The 20,243-nt window shown below is 38.7% G+C and overlaps 1 protein-coding gene across 1 annotated transcript; it reads right to left on the bottom strand.

Annotated features, from left to right (window-relative positions):
- Nucleotides 1-1,620: 1,620 nt before the first annotated feature.
- Nucleotides 1,621-19,462, bottom strand: LOC121529626 (serine/threonine-protein phosphatase 4 catalytic subunit B). Its single transcript, XM_041817574.1, has 9 exons — nt 19,313-19,462; nt 15,357-15,621; nt 12,569-12,620; nt 11,804-11,854; nt 9,231-9,332; nt 8,356-8,529; nt 8,136-8,262; nt 7,716-7,905; nt 1,621-2,515 (listed from the first exon to the last, which is right to left on the bottom strand). The coding sequence occupies exons 2-9, from the start codon at nt 15,464-15,466 to the stop codon at nt 2,386-2,388; spliced, it is 936 nt and encodes a 311-aa protein (XP_041673508.1). The 5' UTR covers nt 15,467-15,621; nt 19,313-19,462; the 3' UTR covers nt 1,621-2,385.
- Nucleotides 19,463-20,243: the final 781 nt, after the last annotated feature.

The following is a 20,243-nucleotide window of genomic DNA, read 5'->3' as shown; positions in this document are numbered from 1 at the left end:
AGGGCCAGTTACCACTGCACAAAAGAATAATATTTTTTTGTTTTTTTAAGATTGGTAATTACTAAGGTTAAATATAAAATAAGGATATCACAGCTTAACTTCACCATTGAATTTTGCAGACCTCCAAGGTCCCCCAAATTTGGCTGGGTCCCAGAAAGCTTGACCATTTATCCCCCCTTATGGGCGGCCTTTTCTGGAAATGACTATTCCTGATAGTGCATCACTGTTCAACCACCTCCAGGTACAGCGGGGGTCCCCGTCTCTGGCACCTTTATTTTGGAGGTCGGGGGTTGAAAAGGTTGAGAACCCCTGCTTTAAACACAACTTTTTCTTCTTGGTTAGTAAAGTGACCATATCATGCCTTAAACCAGTGGTTTTCAAACTTTGATCGCCCATTGCACACCTAAGGTTAAGCCAAAATCTCAAGGCACTCCATATTTAAATCGATACAAAATAGACTTTTTAAATAATGTTACAGTCAAGGTGGCCTATAAGGGGAGATAAAGGGGGAGAGCTTTCTGGGTCCAAGCCAACTGGAGGATCATGGAGATGGCAAAATTGGGCAAAAATGGGTTAAAGGTGATGGAAAAACATGGCAAAATTGGGCAAAGAGTGGCGAAACAAAGTCAGAAAAGGGCAAAAATGGGAGCATGGATGGTCAAATGGTTTAAGGCACTACCCATGCACATGGGCGGCCCGGGTTCGAATCTGGCCTGTGACCCTTTACCGCATGTCTCTCCCCACTCTCTTCCCTGTTTGAGTCTATCCACGGTCCTTACTCTATCAAATAAAGGCATTAAAAGGCCCAAAAATAAATCTTAAACAAAAAAAGATGGGCAAAAATTGGTAAAAAAGTGGCCAACCAATGGGTTGAAATTGGTCAAAACTTGTTAAAAGTGTCAAAATAATGGAAAAAATGGGTTATAACTGGCCTAAGAGGATTAACCATGTAAAAAGGTGGTAAAAATGGGATAAAAGGGATTTTAAAAAAGGGCAAAAGTGGGCAAAAAAGTGGCAAAAAGGGTTAAAGTTACTACAAGGTGGTAAAAAGGGGTTAAAAGTGAAGGGAGAAAATGGCAAAAAATGGCCAAACAATAGCAAAATTGTGCGACAAGTGGCAAAAAGGTAGTAAAAATGGGTGACGTGGTAAAAAGTTCGGTAAAAGTGACAAAAATGGGTCAAAAGTAGAAATAAGAAGTGGAAAAAAAAAGTCAAATGAAGTGGCAAAAGTGGGTAGAAAAAATGTTTACCTTGGTTAAAAATAGCACGAATTAATGGCTTTGACACCAATTTCAACCCAATAATGGCTCACCATGCTTTTCAGCTCTTAATGAGGTAACTGTTAGCCAGGATGCTAGCACCAATGCTACTGATCCAACACACTCACACTGATATCAATAAATCCCAACTGGGGTGGTCCCATTTTCTGGGGTTTTTCAGGGGTCCAGCCAGATCTGTGGGCAGGCCTGGTTACAGTTCATGCCATAAAGTCGTAGTAATAACATATGGTACAAATTCCCACAGCACACCTAGACTTGCCTTAAGGCACACTGGTGTGCCTTGGCACACCATTTGAGAACCACTGCTTTGAACTCTCCATAAACTCACACATGAAATGAATTCATCATTGATACAAAAACTTTATTCTCACAATATCAAAAATGACAGACCTACGGAGATTTGTAGATTAAGATGAATTAAGAGAGAAAACATTGGTGAATATAGTGACTCCTGGAGGCCAGTCTTTACACTTCTGGTGTTTGTTTGTGACGCTGCTGGTCGGCAGCACCGCCTTTGTTAAATAGTGACACACATGACAGTTCAACAGAAACAAAAGAGCAGTTTGCATTCAATCCTGGCAGCAACAATTATACAAAAATCAAAAAAACAAAAAGACAACGTATGCATCGAAGGAATTCCTTGAATGATAAAATTGTTCCTAAATCTGCAAACTTTGGGAGAAAAAGAAAAGATTAAACTCCTTCCAATTATTTCTAAAACTAAAAAAAAACAACTAAAGGAGGTGGTTAAGTCAGAGGAGGTGGTATCTACAGAAAGAGAGAGGAGGCGATGGAAGGAGGCTGAGGGGAGAAAGAAAATGGCCGTTTGTTTGGATCTGAGGTGAAGAGACAACAGTCATGGGCCCCGTTACCCGCCTCGCCCCCGGCACCTTTCACAGTGACTGCTCTGTCAGGCTCAGACAGCGCGGCAAAAATCCGGCTCGTGGAGGGGTCCAGCAGGTCTTCTCGTCTTACTGCCCTGAGTTCGGACTGACAGGAGCGTCCAGCAGCAGGATGGAGGAGCAGGAGGCCGGTGGTGAAATGGTGTGGGAGGTTTTTCAACACATCATGGCTGTTTTTTTTTCTTTTCTTTGTCTGAAAAACTTCACAGGAAATAGTCGGCTACTGGCTTCTTGGAGGGGATGCCTCTGGTCTCTTGTGGCGCTGCTTCGAATATGATAAACTCCCGCTGTAGATGCTCATCCAGCTCCAAGATGGCTGCCACATTGCCACATCTGATTGACAGGACAGAGAACAGAGGTTAGGACTTTTGGAAAATATGTAAAACGACTGGTTGTCTGCAGTTTTTTACATCCAAGTTAACTCCCAGGAACCTTTAGTGCTTATTCAGAAACTCAGAACCAGATTTTCAGCAAACAGCCTGGTCTCCTGAAAATTTAAGAAAATTATTACAGGGTTCAAACACATTTTGCAAGGTCTAATTCAAGCTCTTTCAAGGTGCATTTCAAACTTTAGTAGAGAATCAAAGTAAGACATGCACGTCCCTAAATGGATCCAGAATAAGCTAGTTCTCCAGGAAGCTCCCCATCAAATATTTATTCACGAGTGACGTTGCGAGGCTTTTCTCACAGATGCATTTGCAAGTCTGATGAAGATCATGCTGGTTTTAAACGTCACTTGTTAATAAATATTTGAACATGGTCTTCATGGTGTTCAGACCATTTTGCTTCTCTGTGCATTTTTAAGCATCTTACAGCGCTGTTAAATCCTGTATTATACAGATTAGGGGTGTGTGAGAGGTCGATCTCAGATCATGAAGACATAAACTTAGAACAAAAAGGGAAATTTGTGTTTGGTAGATAATTTCTTTAATGTAAGAACGGTTCTTGGTAATAAATCTTATACCATTAAAAGCCTGTTTATTTCCCTTTTAAATGATGCCACATTTGAAAGGAGCATGCCTTTGTGGGACGAGCAGCAGAGCTGAGTATGTGGGTTGCACCCATGAAAAATGTGCCAACTCTTCAATGCCAAACACCTTTATTCTCCCGTTGTTTGGTGGAGTGGATGATTGAAGTCTGAAGAAACAAGACATGCAGAATCTGGACTCATCGCTGAACATTTCGTTCCTCCACATTCCAGCAAATGGGTCTGACGGGGAAGGCCAGTCATGACTGATGCCAGATTTGGCAAATTTGTATGGGTGCAACCCACATACTCAGCCTTGCTGCTCATCTCACAAATGCATGATCCTTACAAATGTAGCACGATTTAAAGGGGTAATAATGACATTGTAATAAACAGGCTTTCCAAATATATAAGATTTATTGCAAAGAAGCATCATTAAAACAATGAAATAATCTACCAAACACAAATCTCTGTACTTTCTGTGCTAAGTTTAGAATGTATTGGTGATCTGCTAAAGCTGTTTCATCGTAGAATCGGCTCTTTCACTTCTAGTTCTAGGCTCCTATCCCTCTCCTTCTGCTTCCTGAGCAGTGATTCCTGGCTGGAAATAATACTGGAACTTAAGAGTTAGTCCTTGAGAAGAATTCTACCTGTCTTAATCAAAGCTGTGTTATTGTTTTCTAAACCATTAGTGTGCAATAAATGTTTATTTGCACTACCTACACCAAGTTAATCAACATTTTTATGATGAGCTCAAAAGACAATGTCCTAAACCGTCCTCTGAGGTTCAAACAGGGCAGAGATCCACATCGCCGGCGGAAGAAAGTGTGGTAGCCGCAGATATGGATGTTTTTACCATTTCAGTCAACATTCTTTTACTTTCCATTGTTTTCCACCTGACAGGTAAACATCAGGATAACAGAATCATAAGGGAAATTTCATAATTACAGCGTGTTTTTAGGAGAGAGGCAGCGAGGTCTTGACATCGATCATTATTCAAAAATGTTTCAAGCAGTATAATCATTGATTTTCCTGTATTTCTTTAGCCTATAATCATGCTGCCGCAGCATCTCAGCTGGCATCTCCTCCTCTACTTCACTGTGAGCAGCAGACAGGTACGGATGTAACACAAAACCTACGTCACCGCTCTGTGAATCAATGTTTCCTGACCCACGTACAAATAAAAACCAGGACTACCAAAAATAAAAATACGGTCCACATGACATTAATCATAATCTGGTTATGTTTTGAATGACTTATTTTGTCAGTCTATAAAAAGGTTGAAGTAACGGTCACATAAAAATGCACATGAACAGGTTAGTGGTTTAAAGCTGAAGTTGTAGGATTTCAGTTTATAGTCCACATGCTTTAGAATGAAAGCAAAGATGTTAAAATGTGCCTGATAAATACTTCAATACCTTAAAACACACAAGAGGACACATGAATCACCAGATTTGACAGTCTGTATAATAATGATGAAAATAATAATAATTATTACTATTATTTTGATCAGTTCAGCCCTGCTATTCCAGTCAAACAGCCTGCAATGCACCCTGAACAACTGCAGATAAATATGAGGAGATAAATTTACTGTGTCAGCTTAAACATGGGTAGTATCTCATGACTGGAGTGATGAGTAATACAGCAGTCACTACACTTTAGCCTGAAAAAGGTCAAACACCAGCGGTGCTACCGCTGATAACATTCAGCTGACCTATTTTACTAGAAGACACCATTATCCTGTCTCATAGAAACAGTGCTGATTACTGGGTCTGAGTGTCTTCTCAACTTTAGACTGGTGGACTTAACTATTTGACACGCATCGGCTGAACACATCTCTACTGTGTTCCTGTAACTGCGAAGTACAACTCTGTGGGAAATCTGGCTGTGCCTCCTTTTAACAGTTTACATATTTCTCACAGCGAGGCTGAGGGAGAATCTCTGAGATATGTAAACAAAGACTCTTTCTGCTGCATGTTAGGAACCTCTAACTCACTGACACTGACCCAAAACAACAGAGAAAGGCATTCAAAAGAAGAACTCAGACTGTAATGGAATCCACAAGAGCGTCAAGATCCTCCATACTGGTCAAATAAGAGAGGAAGCAACCATTCAAAAAGGCTGGGATCTTTGTGAATCACTGCTTGTAAAAAGGAATTCATGAGGAAATGGTTTAACTGAGGCTCCGATTCTCAGCAAATTGATGGAAATGTTTAAAGAAATTGTTGCTATTTTTAAGAGCAGCTTGCTCTTGTTCATGTAACATCCAGCGTTTTCACAGTAAACACGTGATCTGTGCCACTGCAGCTCCACCGTGGCAGCAGCCAACAGCAATAAATGCACTGTTGCCACTAAAAAAAAGAAAGATTTCTCTGGTGCAATGATAGAAAAGCCAGACTAAAATAAAGAAAGAGGATCAGCTTATTTTGAGAAAATAAAACTGATTTAAAAAAATTCATACATTTACAAGAAATAAGGAGATTTCTTGAATTCTTTTAGTTGTAAATTTAAAAGATTAGAAAGTGGAAAATAGCCTAATATGTGGAAGAAAATCATAACACATGAAGCAGTTTTAGTTTTAAGTCCTGTAGAGGAGAGTCCAATCAAATGCTAATTCTACTAGGGCTGATATTTAAGAAGTACTCATGATTTTATCCCAGATTCTTAACATTATCATCCGTGTTTGGACTAAGAAAAGACAACTCTGGGCACGGGTTTAGTCCACTGGGTAGAGCAGGCACCCACATACTGAGGATACAGTCCTCAATACACTAGCCACGCGATCCACTACCAGCCTCTGCGCATGTTTGGCGCATGTCTTCCTTTCTTTTCTCCCCTTGTTTCCTGTCTCTCTTTAGCCGTCTTATCCAATAAAGGCAAAAAAGGCCCCAAAATTATCCTAAAAAACTGTGGCTATACAACATATGTTCTTATTTTTTTTTATTGTTATTTACAACTCTTTAAAGTTAAAACTTCTGAGTCAATGCAGTCCAATTGATCACTGTTCAAATCTTGAAATTTTTTTTCTTGAAAATTTCTGACTTTTAAAATAAAGATTAAGTTGATATCCCCTAAATGTATGTGATTAGTTAGTCGTATTCTGGCTTTGATTGGAAAAAATTCAAATAATGCAATAACTCACAGACAGGTGTTTAAATGTGCCACCTTAAAGAGGGGGCAGAAATTTGGGCGTTTGGCGTGATCATAGGATCATTGTTCAGATAACCTCATCGAGGTAGTGCGCTGTCTTTGTTTATTGGTGATGCCTATGTCTCTTTATGAGGTGAAAACTGGTTGAATAAAAACAACTCCAACATCTTTTCCCTGATGCTTTTGTGGTATAGTGGTATCAGCATATCTCAGCTCTCTATAAAACCAGCCATTAATCCTTGGTTTAACCGTGGTCTGCATGATTTCTATTTTTACTACAGCTTCATGTGTAAAAACTCACACCAAGTCTACTTGTTCAACAACTCAAGACTAACCCTAACCCTACTTTCAGTCACATTTTAACGGCTTTACAACAGGATAAGTGGATGTAATGGTACGCCATGAGTGCGCCTCTTTACTCAGACACAGGCTGAGCTGACTGCTGTCTATGTAGAGTCTGTTTACAAGCACCCAATGCTGCTACTGTCACAGATAATACTGGCCTGAGTCACAGGCATTTCAGGACAGTAAGCTTACATTTCTAAAAGTCACTGTTAAGGAGCTGTCATGCAGATTTGACATGAATTATGAAGAGTTACATGACGTTCACACAAGTCTAACAAGTTATTTTTCATGATGTGGCTCCGCCTGTTCTAGTTACTTTTCAACTGGAATGACTGACAGCAGCAGAGGATTAGACGCAGTTTAGGGATGGGAGTGTCTTCATGCTTAGTTATGTAAAAAGGAGAGTTTCAAAGATCTAATCTTTTGAATCTGTGCATGCATTATTCTGCAGGTACTTTATGTAAACAGCTGTTTGTTTTTTCAGTTTGCATGAATATTGCTTAAAAAATTAACAGCAGTGGAAGTCTTTCACAATGTTGTGAAGGTTCAAAATTTGTGTCCTGGCTTTAAAAATAAAGGATTGCTTTTTAATCGAGCATACATGGAACCAACTGGTCCTCAGAGTTGAATGCATCATGTTAAACTGACCTCTTGTCCTCCTGTTTTAGTCATTTATTACACTTTCTGACATAATGGTGGCTAAGGTTTCATTAAACTCTAGTGAGATTTTAATGGCTGTTTTTCTAGCAGAGAAGGGCCCTTTCTTGTTCTGGAAATTTTGTTTAAATCAAACAGGAGCAAATTCAGGATGTAGAGGGATTCTTAGGGCTCAGACACTTTTAGCTGCATCTTGTGGAACGGTCTTTATGTTGTTTAGTGTTGGTTTTTCCACATAGAGACAAAGGCGGAACAGAAGATGTATGGCACGTAACAAAGTAATCCAGCAGCAGTGTGTGAATCCTGCCTCTGCACAGGCTCCACTCAAAAGAAGACAGAGCTGATGTTACTATGAGAGCAGCCTTAGACCTTTAGAACCGATCTAACATCGTATTCATGCATCTGTCTGCTCACCTGTAGCAGTAGTTTGGTGCCGACCACACGGTGAGCACCGTCTCGTTGAAGTGCCACTTGTAGCCCTCCATGACCAGCTGGTGCGCTCGGCAGATCATGTGGATGTCATTGGCAGCGTTGAACTGAGCAACAACGTCGCTACCGAAGAGGTAGCCGGCACCTCTGGGACTCACGCCCCACCCCGTAGTGTCTGAGGGAGGGGAGAGAAGTCAGGTTAACTCCTGCAAACTTCGACATCCGAGTGGCGTTCTACCTCTGGTGCTGGTTCAGGGTTGCTGCAGACTTTTTAAAATCAAATGTTAAACTTTATCAGACTCAGGAAAGGAAATTAACACTGCCGATACACCGGTGTCATGTGGGATTTAAACTCTGACTGGAGTCAAAATAAGTTTAAAAAGGCCCATCTGGCTGTGTGTTTACCTTCAGGGTCCGACCACAGGAGGTCACACATCGGCCCATCGTGAGGTACTTCCTGTTTTCTGTCGATGGTCCTGATCTGGTCCAGTGTTTGGATGGAAGGAGACAAGCCGCCGTGCACACAGAAGATCTGAGGGACAAAGGAGGGAAAAGATCAACCTTCCACGGCGTCATTTTTGTGACTACAGCGTTCAAATCTTCATCCTGAGGCTCTTTTTCTCACCTTGCCATCGATGATAGCAGACAGGGACAGGTAGTCGAAGATCTCCGTGCAGTATCTCCACACAGTGACTGAGCCGTATTTACGGAGGCACTCGTCGTAGAAACCGTAGACCTGGGTGATTTGGCGTGACTCGTGGTTACCCCGAATCAAGGTTATCCTGTCTGGATAACGCACCTGACGAGCACAGCAGAAGAGATGAGACGAGAAGTCTTCTTAAATCTTTAAGTGATTTAAAAAGTCACTCAGGGAAACAGAGTATGAAACTTACAGACAACAAACATAACTGATTCTCCCGCTGGGAGGATGCAGCAAACTTTATTAAAGCTACGACTTTAAGACCCAGTCAGAGAAAATTCATACAACTTTAGCTCCACATAGCAGTGAGGCTTCTTAAATTCCATGCTGGGCTCATGTCTTTGATTCCTATTGTCCCTAGTGTGAAGATGGTTTTGTGTGTGTTGCATTCACATTATAACAGTTGTTTCCCCTACAAACCAACCCTGTATTTTATCTAGAAGCCAAATTCCCAGAACTTGAATTTTCCAGTTGTCTTCTATTTTGCACACAATACAGTCCTGTTAATGCAGTGAAAAAATCCACTGCCAACTAGCTGATGTGACTATGATAAAGCAGTGAGATATCTCATCTGAATGATCATCTATTTTTTTACTGAAAAAGAAAAACAAAGGCTTTTAACACATTTTATGACTTTATATTTTAAATGTGATTTTAGACTTCATAACAATCAGACAGAACGCAGTGCTAAGGTGCAAGACAATGCATGAAAATTTAATTGGAGAATGCATTACTGGTTAAAACAAGAAAAAAACCCTGTTCACTTTCCTAATAGAAAACCAAGAAATAAGAACATTTACCTTAAGAGCTAGCAAAAGAAGGAACGTCTCCACACTGTAGAAGCCTCTGTCCACAAAATCGCCCATGAAGAGATAATTTGTCTCTGGGACATCGCCACCAACCTGTAGAACAAGGACAAATTACACAATTTAACACAAGGGAATATGCTCAGAAAACAACATTACAGAGAATAACAACCACACAGGTGGGACTAATGCAGAGTTGCATTAGAGCTTTAATTCATCACATATTGCATTAACAACACAGTTGCGTATATACTGAGGCGGCCTTACACCTAACGACTTTTCAAATTTCCAAAGTCAGTAAAATCATGGGAGTCTTGCTAAAGTTGCAGCTTGCTCCTGTTGTCTTGTTGGGCTTTTAATGCCTTTATTCATAGAGTAAGAGACAGGGATGAGAGAGTGAGGGAAAGTAGCCACAAGTCAGACATGAACCCTGGTCATCTGCTTACATGAGGCCACCTTAAACCACTAAAACACCTGTGCCCCTATTTAAAACTTGAATACTTTTTAAAAGCCTTGATTTCAGCTAAAGAGATTTATGATCTTAATACCTGCAGACCCCACAGACACCGTGAGCAAGTTACTGACCAAGGTGAAACACTACAACACAGACTGCAAGCCTCACGATTCAACAAGATTTATCCACAAATGCTTCACTGTAACCACTCTGATAATCTTAGAAAAACCTCAAATAAAAGCTCTACTTTAAAAAGTCAATGCTTCAGTTAATGTGACTTTGATGCAGCAGAGACTTGGCCCACAGAACACTATAATACATGTCTTCTACTGTACGTGATACTGAAATGCATAGCAGCTGTTAAAAAAAGAAGCACTACGCTTTTTCAGACCTTTAAGAAGGCATTTAAGGCAGGACGGCGGTAGGAAATATTAGCCTCTGCAGTAGACTGGGGCAGCCATATTTAAAGGCAGCTAATCTATTAAACAACCTGAATCAAACTGCCTAAGCACACACTGAGGCTTGAAGAAACCACTGCAAATTCAGATATTTCTTATTGTTCAGAATGAGCACATATTCTGAAATATGAAGAACTGAGTCTGGGGTGTATTTCAACAGATACAGGAATACGCAATATTCTAAACTTTAATGTTTTGGATATTAAATGTATTGCAGCTGACTATATAATGGATTAATAACTTCATAAAGATACAGTGAAAGCAAACCTCCCCTGAGGTTTTTCTTCTGTTTCTAAAAGACAGACGTGACATTTTTATGACCCTGACATGTTTCAACCACTGACTTCCTGCAGTTTTTCTTAAGAAGCATCACAGGATGTTGCTGCGACACACCTTATCAGCTGATCTTAAACAGGTTTAGTGGTCAAGACGTGTTAGACAGGATGACAGCAGTGGCAAACAGTCACAAATAAGATGCGACATTTTTGGCACACCAGGCCAGATCTGAATTTATGATTTAATGCTGTTAGAAAGGACAGACATTTTTTGGTCATTAAAGCTGAAATTTGATGGTGTCTGGTTATAAACTGTACAGGCTGCACTGCTCTAAATGCAAGCAGAAGAATAATCAAGATGTAATTGATTTCACTATGAAACAAAGATTACATAAGGGTGCAGATGGCCTGATTGTTAGGTTGTGCCCTATGTATGCAGGCAGCCTGGGTTTGAGGACTTCTTTCCCCCAATCTCTCATCCCTGTTACAGACTCTATCCACTGTCCTCTCTTAAAATAAAGGCATAAAAGCCCAAAAATATATCTTAAAAGAAAAAATACCAAAGGAGGGATAACGACACATTATAGTCAAAGAGCCATCTAAAATGTGAGACCGCTTACAGGTTAAAATCAGACTTTTCAAGACTTTATGTAGCCTTAAATTTCCAACCATCCTGCCTCTTCCAGAGTCAAGGAAGGGTGCTGTGCTTGAGTATAGTATGGCGCACTCCTACTGGTGACACAAACTGTACTTTAAGGGCTGAATATGCTTAGGGATGGTATGGATAACAGTGCTAATGCAACCTCAGAGGCTCAAACATGCTTTATATTTTTCATTTCGCCACAGGGATCCTCCTAATCCAACATTTACACCCACAAACAAGTAAAAGAAGAGACCCAGGCCTCAACTCAGGAATAATGTACAAATGGAAGGAACTAAAAGACTTCGCAAACTGAAGAAAAATACTTTGTGTAAAAAGGTTCTAAGAAATATGGACCAAATAATCTTTAAGAACACTGAGGGAGGAGCGGGTGTGGGGATGCTCTGAAGTTCTGTGGAGGTTGTTTTTGGTTCCAGAACTTCAGCCATCTATTGGACATCTAGACTAAAAGTCACATATTTAACCTTTAAAGAGCCCGGCTCCTGTAATCAGTGCTTGTCTGAACACACTGTAATACCTGTTCTACCAACCACAGCTAGAAAGCACCTGGACGAGGCGTGGCTGATAAACACGAGCCCTACAACGTGACTCCAACAATGCACCACCATAAAGTATTAAATAACATCTCTATATGGCATCAGCAACAAACTTCAGCAGACAATACAATGAACAACAATCATGTGGTAACTGAGAATACGTGAAGAAAAACAGGAACTCACTCTGAACAGCTCTTTTAAGTCATAGAACTGACCGTGGATATCACCACACACCTGCGAGGAAACAAACAAAGATTAATACCACCTTTTTTTTATTAACTTTTTATTAGGAAAATGTTGCATACAAAAGTATAATCAACTCAGCATTGTTTACAACATTCATTTCCCACTTTTTGAATTAAGAAACATAAAAAACGAAAGAACCAAGGTGGCTTACATAATATACAATCAGAGAGATGAAGTTTGTACAGATTCAGGTGTAGTTACTAAAGTCCATGCGTGTCAGGGTAATAAAATCAATCTATTTAGCCCAAATTTGGTCGAATTTAACTTTCTGAACTCTTAAACAATAGGTTAGCTTTTCCATTTTATATATCTCAAAAACGATTCCAAACCATTCCTCCAATGTGGGAGGTGAAGGATTCAACCACCTTCTGGTAATTTACTTTTTACTGGCTGCTAGAAGAGCCTGTAGTAGCTTTACATCCTTCCTTCCATTCATTAGTTGAGTTCGACCAAAATACAGAGTCTCAAAGTTCATAGGTAGGTGAGTTTTAAACACAATGATCAATGTTGGTCAATGTATTTCCTTCCAGTAAGAGTTAATGTGGGGCATCCCCAAAATACATGAAAGTGATTTGCCTCCCTCAAACCACATTGTCTCCAGCAGGACATGTTAGTAGTTTTATATTTTTCTTGGAGTGGAGTCTTAGGTTAATACCATCTTTAAAGTCAGAATCTCTGCTGAGAAATTAAACTTTTACTCACTGTGACAGGAGAGTCTACTCTCTGGACATTACTTTCTTCAACAAGAATCTCTCTGAAAAAGAAACACATCATTAGATAAACTTTCATGTCCTGCTAAACTCCTTTAGATTTACTGACAGTGCGTTTTAAGACCCACGCTATGGTACTTCTTTAGCATTTTTTACCCAGCATACATTAAAATCTGATTTTTTAATGAGAGGTACTGCAGGTTTTTATGGTTACTGATGGTCTTTAATCCTTCTTTTTTTACATCCAGAACAGGTCTGTACCAGATTCTTAGGACTTACATAAGACACAGCTGTAAAGCTACACCCTTCTGTCTAAAGCTCATATCACTAAACTGCAATCATGATGCAAGAACAGTACAGCAAACTGATTCAAATCCAGGTTTACAGACACCCAACATGATTCAATCTGTGTTCTACTTTTTTGAATCAAGGTTTACTAGAGTTAAAGGTCGGTCAATACTGGTTTGATACCACAGCAACAAAGATAGAAGTTCCAGACACCCAATATTGAGCAATTTGTAGTTTCCAGTGCCAAAAACTGCAGGCAAACTCCAACACCCTGCAGTTTTTGTGTAGTTAAGACAGTAGTCTTTTTTTCTTGTGACAGCTTTAGGTTAAAAATATGACTAAAGAACCTTTGCTCTGAAGCATGGCTCACTGAGCTTTCTAGTACTTTATATTGGGGAAGTTCAGATATGAGATTCTAGGAAAAACAGCCTTTTCTTGTCTATATCTCAGCTCTGCAGGGACCCACATGGATCAACCCTGTGGTGCACAGTCAAGCTCTAAACATCCTTTTATTCAGGACAACCTGGGCTTTAAGAATAAGTGTGCTGCAGTAATGTCATTGAATTAAAACAATGTTTGGGACTCTAAAGACAAAGAAAAAACTGAACAGAAATTAAAAGTCAAATATTTTTATGTGTGATACACAGTTATCAATAACGACTACGCTGGGCAATTAATCGCAAATTAGATTAAATTGCAATGTGGCCATTTCTTTAACTTGAATATGTTAGAATACCAGTTTAATGCATTCATTTTTTGCAGGAGCAGAACTTCTGTGTACACTCAAGTTTCAGTATTTTAGAATGGTGTACAAAAATCCTCCTTCTTCCTTTTTATGCACATTTTTCTTGATCAAAACAACAAAAATTTTGTGGAGGTGACAATCTAAGGAATTTGTGGTGCTATGTAATCTTGGCAAACTACAATGTTGTTGTGGTTTTGTTTTACTTTCTGCCTCGCGAGACTATTTATGGTGTATTTTTGGTTGGTCTTGTGTGCACACTTTACCTCTCCTATGTTGCACTAGTTCCTTACATAAGAAAAGGAAAGACTGAATTATAGAGGAAACTCAGGTACTTTTTCATGTATATGATGTGCCCTGATGTCCGCCTTTCAGAACTGAAAAATAAAGAATTTCTCTTTAATAAAGCAATTGATATCAAATTTGCAACAAGAGCAAAATCAACTGCAATTACATATGTTTTTTCAATTCTTCATAAAATGAATAATCAGATATTAAATTGCAGTATTGGGGAATAAAATCACAATTACATTATTTTTGTGAATTATTCAGCCCTAATAATGACCAAGACTTTTGCACAAACGTGTCCTCTGATTCTTTTTAGGACCAAAAAGTGAAAAAATAATCATTCTATGACAAAAATCTTTGAAGTATTCACATAATTAAAAAAAGTCGATTCACTTTTTTGTATTGGTGCTATGTGTGCCATTGTTCAAAGCAGTTCCTGTCTGCAGAGACACAGAAGACCACGTCACAGGCTCTCTGTCTCTCCTTTTCTCTATTATGAGCTATTCAGGACATCTCCACCAGGATCTGTGCAGTTCTATAAAATGGATAAAACACCAGCAATATCCGGTGTGGATTTAATCTTTAAATGCCCCAGAAAGTCATCCAAGTCCCAGGCTCACTTGAAAAGCCTCCATAAAGGCTACGAAGGCATGGGTGGCATCACTGGAGTGACACAGTGTCAAGCTTCAATTGGGTAAAAAGTGGCAGTGATATATGGCTCTAAAGTTAAGAAACTTAAATAACCCGCGTCTCTCCTTGATGTATAAATGTCTGTCTCAGAGGGTTAACATTAGATGTAGTTGTATAAAAGGATGACCAGAGAAACTTGTAAACAAATACACAATAGATCCTTTTGTCCCTTTTCTGTTATAAGAGAGTAGAGATGGGAGGGGGAGAAAGGTAGTGTTCTCGCCTTTCAACCGTCTGAATGCTCTGCCTTTTCTGTAAAACTACAAATAAATCATTTTCTAAAATAAAACTGAAGATGTAACAGTTTTAAAAGGTTTCAGCACTATTAGGCTCTTTTTAACACACAGTACCCTGCAATTTCCCCCTTCCTGACTTGCTTCTTTACGCTTAAAAGTTTTCCTCAAAAAGATGGGCATTAATATAAGGGGACCAGGCAAGTTTGGGTGAAAAGCTCCTGTTTGCTCTTACAAATGCAAAGTTTTCCACCCTAATGAATTTGTGAAAATTTTGCACAAGCTTGAAAAGGGCCTGAGATACTAATTATCATAAAAACAGCAGAGATTGAACCATTTTAAAATGCATGGCATCGAAAATTACGAAGCACCTACAAGTTGTAAGCAAAAATATCAACTATCAGTAAAACAGGATTTGCAATGTAAAAATATGATTGCACAAAAACTTCATCTGAAGCAGCTTACATCACACAGATCCTGTTCAGAGTGAGGACATTACATCCTGGTTTTTGTGTCAGTGACTCAGCTTCATTCATTACCTGGCTTTAGCACACAGCGCTTTGACTTCATTTTCCTTAATGAGCTCACAGCGTCGGAGCTGCTCTATCTGTCGGTCCAGGTCACTGATGTCTCCCATTGTGACACACATAGGGAGAGCCGCTCACACACTAAGCACACACTCCTCTTCTCACGCCGGGGTCACTGGAACAACGGCCTCTTTCTTTCCCCGGCAGTGGAGCGGACGGTCCTCAGAAATGGACAAGGCTATTCAAAAGTTGCAGCTCAGGCTCTGGCTTTAATTTTCTGTGAGGGGAGCCAAAAAAAAGAGAGAAGTCAGCAACAAACCAAAGGAAAGGTCACAATACTAAAACACCAGAACCTGACAATCACATGGTGTAGTTGTTTTATGATACCACGGGATACTAGATCTATCCAACATATTTCCTCTCAGGTTTGACCATGAAAACAGATCAGCTCTGGGTCAAATCCTCATGGCCTAAATGCTAAATATCACACACAGGCACTTTAATTAACAGCATGTGGCACTATGTCGACATGCACATGAGAAATAATAATAAAAAACTGGCCTACATTTCTTATTACTTCAGTCATAAACAATTATTTGTAATGAAATGGTAAGTCTGGCTGGGAGGGAACAAAAGACGTGACAGAACAAAAACACAGATATACTCTTCAAAATAAAGGCGCGTCACAGAATATTTGCCAATTATCATTTTCCAGATACATGTTGAAATTGCGTTACGACCCATCAGTTGAGAACCGAGACTGCAGTGTTAATTTCATCAACAAAACTATGACTAAAAAGTTAGCTAAAAACCTTTTTTACCCATGAGTAAGACAAGATTAAGGACGAGTTAAAATTGATCTTTGAAGACAAAAACGCTGATGAAAAGTAAGTTTAGTTTTTGTCAAGGAGACATAAGTGTTGGTGCTGAACTGTGGGATGTTAAATCCAAGGTATCTGCGTATATGACGCACGTTAGGTATTAGAGGTGGGAGGAAATAGTTGATTTTTAGAGGCACCGTGATGTGGAGGTGAAAGATTCTGAAACGATTTTCAAAAGTCCAATAATTGATAATAATAATCAATTATTTAAATATTTAATACTGTGGAATAGCAGGACCAAAAACGTGGAACTTGACACGCAGTGCGTAACAGCAAGATTTTGATTACCAGTTGTTCACTTGTGAAAAAAGGACACTTGTAACACATCTGAAATGACGGTTTGCACACATCTCCTGTTAGACGATAGTGGAAGTTTAATTCATCTCCTTCTTTCTTAACACAAATGTAACAGTTTTATTAAGTTTGACACAGTAAGAACAGAAATGTAAAAAAAATGCATCAATAACAGATTAAGAATCAAATCCTAGACCTCTGAATTGTATTCAAATCAAATTGTACCTACCTAATCATACGTAAAAATTCCCATCCCTATTAGGTATGTCGGTATTTTCGTCTGCACCTCTGTCTACGTCAGTCATTTCTTCTGTGTATTTTAAATCTATCAAAATATCTTTAGAGCATTAATAACAGTTTGTTACATTTATAATAAGTTTACAGAATGTCAAGGTAAACAAGTTCAAAGAAAATAAATATCTTGACTAAAATGTCAGGACTTTTACTGACCAAAACTTGACTAAGATGTTTGAGTTTCCACACTAAAACTAAAATAAACCTTTAAGGAGTGAAAAAATCTTAAATGTGACTGAAAACTAAGACATTTTAATCTAAAGATTAGGGATGCATAGATACCAATACCAGTATAGGTGTCAATATTAGGGCTGGGCAATTAATCGAAAATTAGATAAAATCGCAATATGGCCTGCTGCAATTTTCAAATTGCAAAAGGTGCAATATTTCTTTGACCTGAAATTTGAGTCAAAGTACCAGTTTTAAACTTTTTTTTGCAGCAGAGATGTTATGCATGACATATCATGCAATCATTCAGATGCCATTTCTTTTGAGAATAGTCTACAAAAACCCTTACCTTCTTCTTTTTTGTACTTTTTTCTTATTAAATATAAGAATGAAAAAAACCCTTCAATGCAACAATCATATCCAATTTGCAAGACGATTCAAAGTCATCAGAATTAGAAACTTATATATAATTTTTCAGCCCTTGTATAGGAATATTAGAAATTTAAGGAATAATCGCATGTCAGTTCACAAGTGCAATATTGGGGGAAAACATCACAATTAGATTATTTTCCAAAATTGTTCAGCCCTAGTCAATATAAACCTTAGCACTCATATTTGTAAAACACTGCAGTATCATTTTACAGTATGATGTTGGCCTCTTATTATGCGAGTTTATATTTAAAGTTGGAGCCAAGTCTGCAGTTTGGTGATATTTAAACATAAATGAGGATGTACAGTTAATATAATTGCAGTCTTAATGTCAGACTGTGCACTTATTTTGTATTTAGTACTGGAAAGCTACTACAGAAAGGCCTTTAAATTTACAATAATGCAAATACTGTACTTTGTAGAAGTGCCTTTATATTCAAATATGATTGATTTTAAGTTTAAAGTTAATTTAACAGCAGTACTATAAAAACTGACGTTTCTATGCTATTTAATAGCTGTATGTTTTAAACTGAGAACACCAAAACTATTATTTTTCTGTTTTTCCTGGATAACCAAGCAAGTAGACTCATGATGCCATGAACAGATTACATCCTAATCACAAATGCAATGCAGTATTGTCCAGTATAACTAGAACTACACATTATTACCAAATTGTACTAAAAACCACTATGCAATGATAAATTCTCAAGTGAAGAATGAAGGTCATCGGATGTAAATAAAAATACTTCCAGAATTATTTTACCAACAGTGATGGTATAAGTACTCATATTTGTACTCTGTATCATGAGTTGGTCTTGACAAAGTAGGTATTGTGCATCCCTAAATTAGACCAAGACTTGATTCACATTCACTGCCAAAGGGCTGTAAAGAAAGGCTGTAAACAAACTATTTTTAGGCCTGGTAGCTTTTCTCTTATCAACTTCAACATAAACAACGATCTTACAATTCCTCATCTAATATTATAAATACTGCTCAGCCTGTAACAATACATATTTTAGGATAATATAGTCCTGGATATTTAAATTATCAAATCAAAAGTCTCAGAAAGTTCCAGAGCTTTAAAAACGAACTACATATAATTTATAATATCCCCGCACTGAATAGGGATGTTTTTATCAAATATTGAAGACAAACACCTCCACATTATCTAAATTTGCTCAGACAAACACGACCAATAAGTTTGGGATTTGTAGTTGTTTTATCGCCATTTCCAATCATGTAAAAAGATAATAACCAAGTCTGAGAGCTCCAGACTTCTGTTTAAGTTATGGGTTTCAAACCATATCAGAATAGCTTGTTCTTTACAAGTATTGGAGTTGAAAACCTAGTTTTATGACAACCACAGTCCCATGATATCCCCTAACTGGTTTCCTACAAAACAATCATTGTAATCAGAACAGGGTGAATACTTTCCTTTTTAAATTAGCCCTGAATACAGGTGTAGAAACACCTCATATACTGACGTTTTTTCCGTAAAGGAATGTGAGGCCTATGGGCGTAGCTACATAGAAAGCTAACCATTAGCAGGTTAGCTTACATCACTGCTAACGACGTCAGCGAACCGCTGATGCTTTGATAAGTTAGCCGACCATTTTGTTCAGGAATTTGTCCCGCAGGTTGGCTGTAATGTCTGCCATCTCGTGCCGCACTATAACACAGAATTGCTTGACTTACATGACTAAAATTCGTATTGAGGTTAGCTGTGAAAAACGCCGAACGTTAGCCGGCTAACCATGGCTGCCGGGGCTAACCTGAACAGACGGCGTCAACACCAGTTAGCACTACTCGGCTAACCAGCTAGCCGATGCTAAAAGGCACACCGGGACAAAAAGCCGCAAACCGCGGCGGTTAATTCGATAAAAGACGAAGGGTAGTAATTACCGGAGTGTTAGTGACGGATGATCTTTGAGAAACAACCATAGGTAAATCTCATTCCGTGGATTGTGTGTCCACCGGTTCCTCTTCTCTCCTCGGTTTCGTCGTTGCCGGTTCAGCCTGCCTGTTCATGAACACCGACGATCACACTGTAAGTTCCGGTGGCGGGCACGCGCATTGCTCAGCCTGAACAGCAGTCGAGCGCGTTCCCGAAAGAAGTCGTTAGATCACATAAGCATGTTTTTTTCTCTGATACGGTGGCCCTAAACGGCAATGTAGGAAATTTTAAAGGTGTCTCCCTCTTAACATATGCCACCTTTAATTTTTTAAGGCTAAACTGTGAAAGATTTCATTGAAGCTGTGAGAATCTGGTAAAGAAAAACAACATTTACAAAGATTTTCAATTTTTTTTTTTTTTTATAAATAAGTGTTTATAAAGATTTTTGACTTTTTCCCCAGGTTTACAGCTAATTAGCAAATAAACAGGAAAAACAAGGGGACACCACTGGACCTGAAGGTGGCTAAACACAGACACAATTAAGAATAGTCATGTGCAGACAAGGCCGCACATAAGGGGGGATAAATGGGAGCGCTTTCTGGGGCCCAGCAAAACCATGGTCCACTCTACAGTTAAGTTGCAATAACCATATTAATATTCAACCTGAATAAAAACAATTCTTAACAAAGCAACAGATATCTTTTTTTATTAATTTGTGCTGTAGTCGATAGTCTTAAATGTGCATCGTTTTTCTTAAAAGCAGAACTAAAATGGATTGAAAATAGCTAAAATGGGTTAAAATGGCAAAAAATGGGGGAAAAGGTGGTGAAATGGGATTTTAAAAGAAGTAGAAAAGGCAAAAGGTACCAAAAGATAGATAAGAGAGGCAGCAATAAATGGCAAAAAATAGGCTTAAGGAGTGGTAAAAGGGGATTTAAG

This window comes from Cheilinus undulatus, linkage group 21 (genome assembly GCF_018320785.1).
Source record: "Cheilinus undulatus linkage group 21, ASM1832078v1, whole genome shotgun sequence".
NCBI lineage: Eukaryota > Metazoa > Chordata > Actinopteri > Labriformes > Labridae > Cheilinus > Cheilinus undulatus.
Note: the sequence above shows the minus strand (reverse complement) of the source record. Positions and strands in the feature narration are given on the sequence as shown.

Coding starts and splice junctions, on each gene's coding strand:
- LOC121529626 (XM_041817574.1), bottom strand. CDS start 15,466: ATGTGTGTCACAATGGGAGACATCAGTGACCTGGACCGACAGATAGAG. Junction 9,333..11,803: donor ACTTAAAAGAGCTGTTCAGA/GTGAGTTCCTGT, acceptor CTTGTTCTACAG/GTTGGTGGCGATGTCCCAGA. Junction 8,530..9,230: donor TTCTTTTGCTAGCTCTTAAG/GTAAATGTTCTT, acceptor TGTGCTCGTCAG/GTGCGTTATCCAGACAGGAT.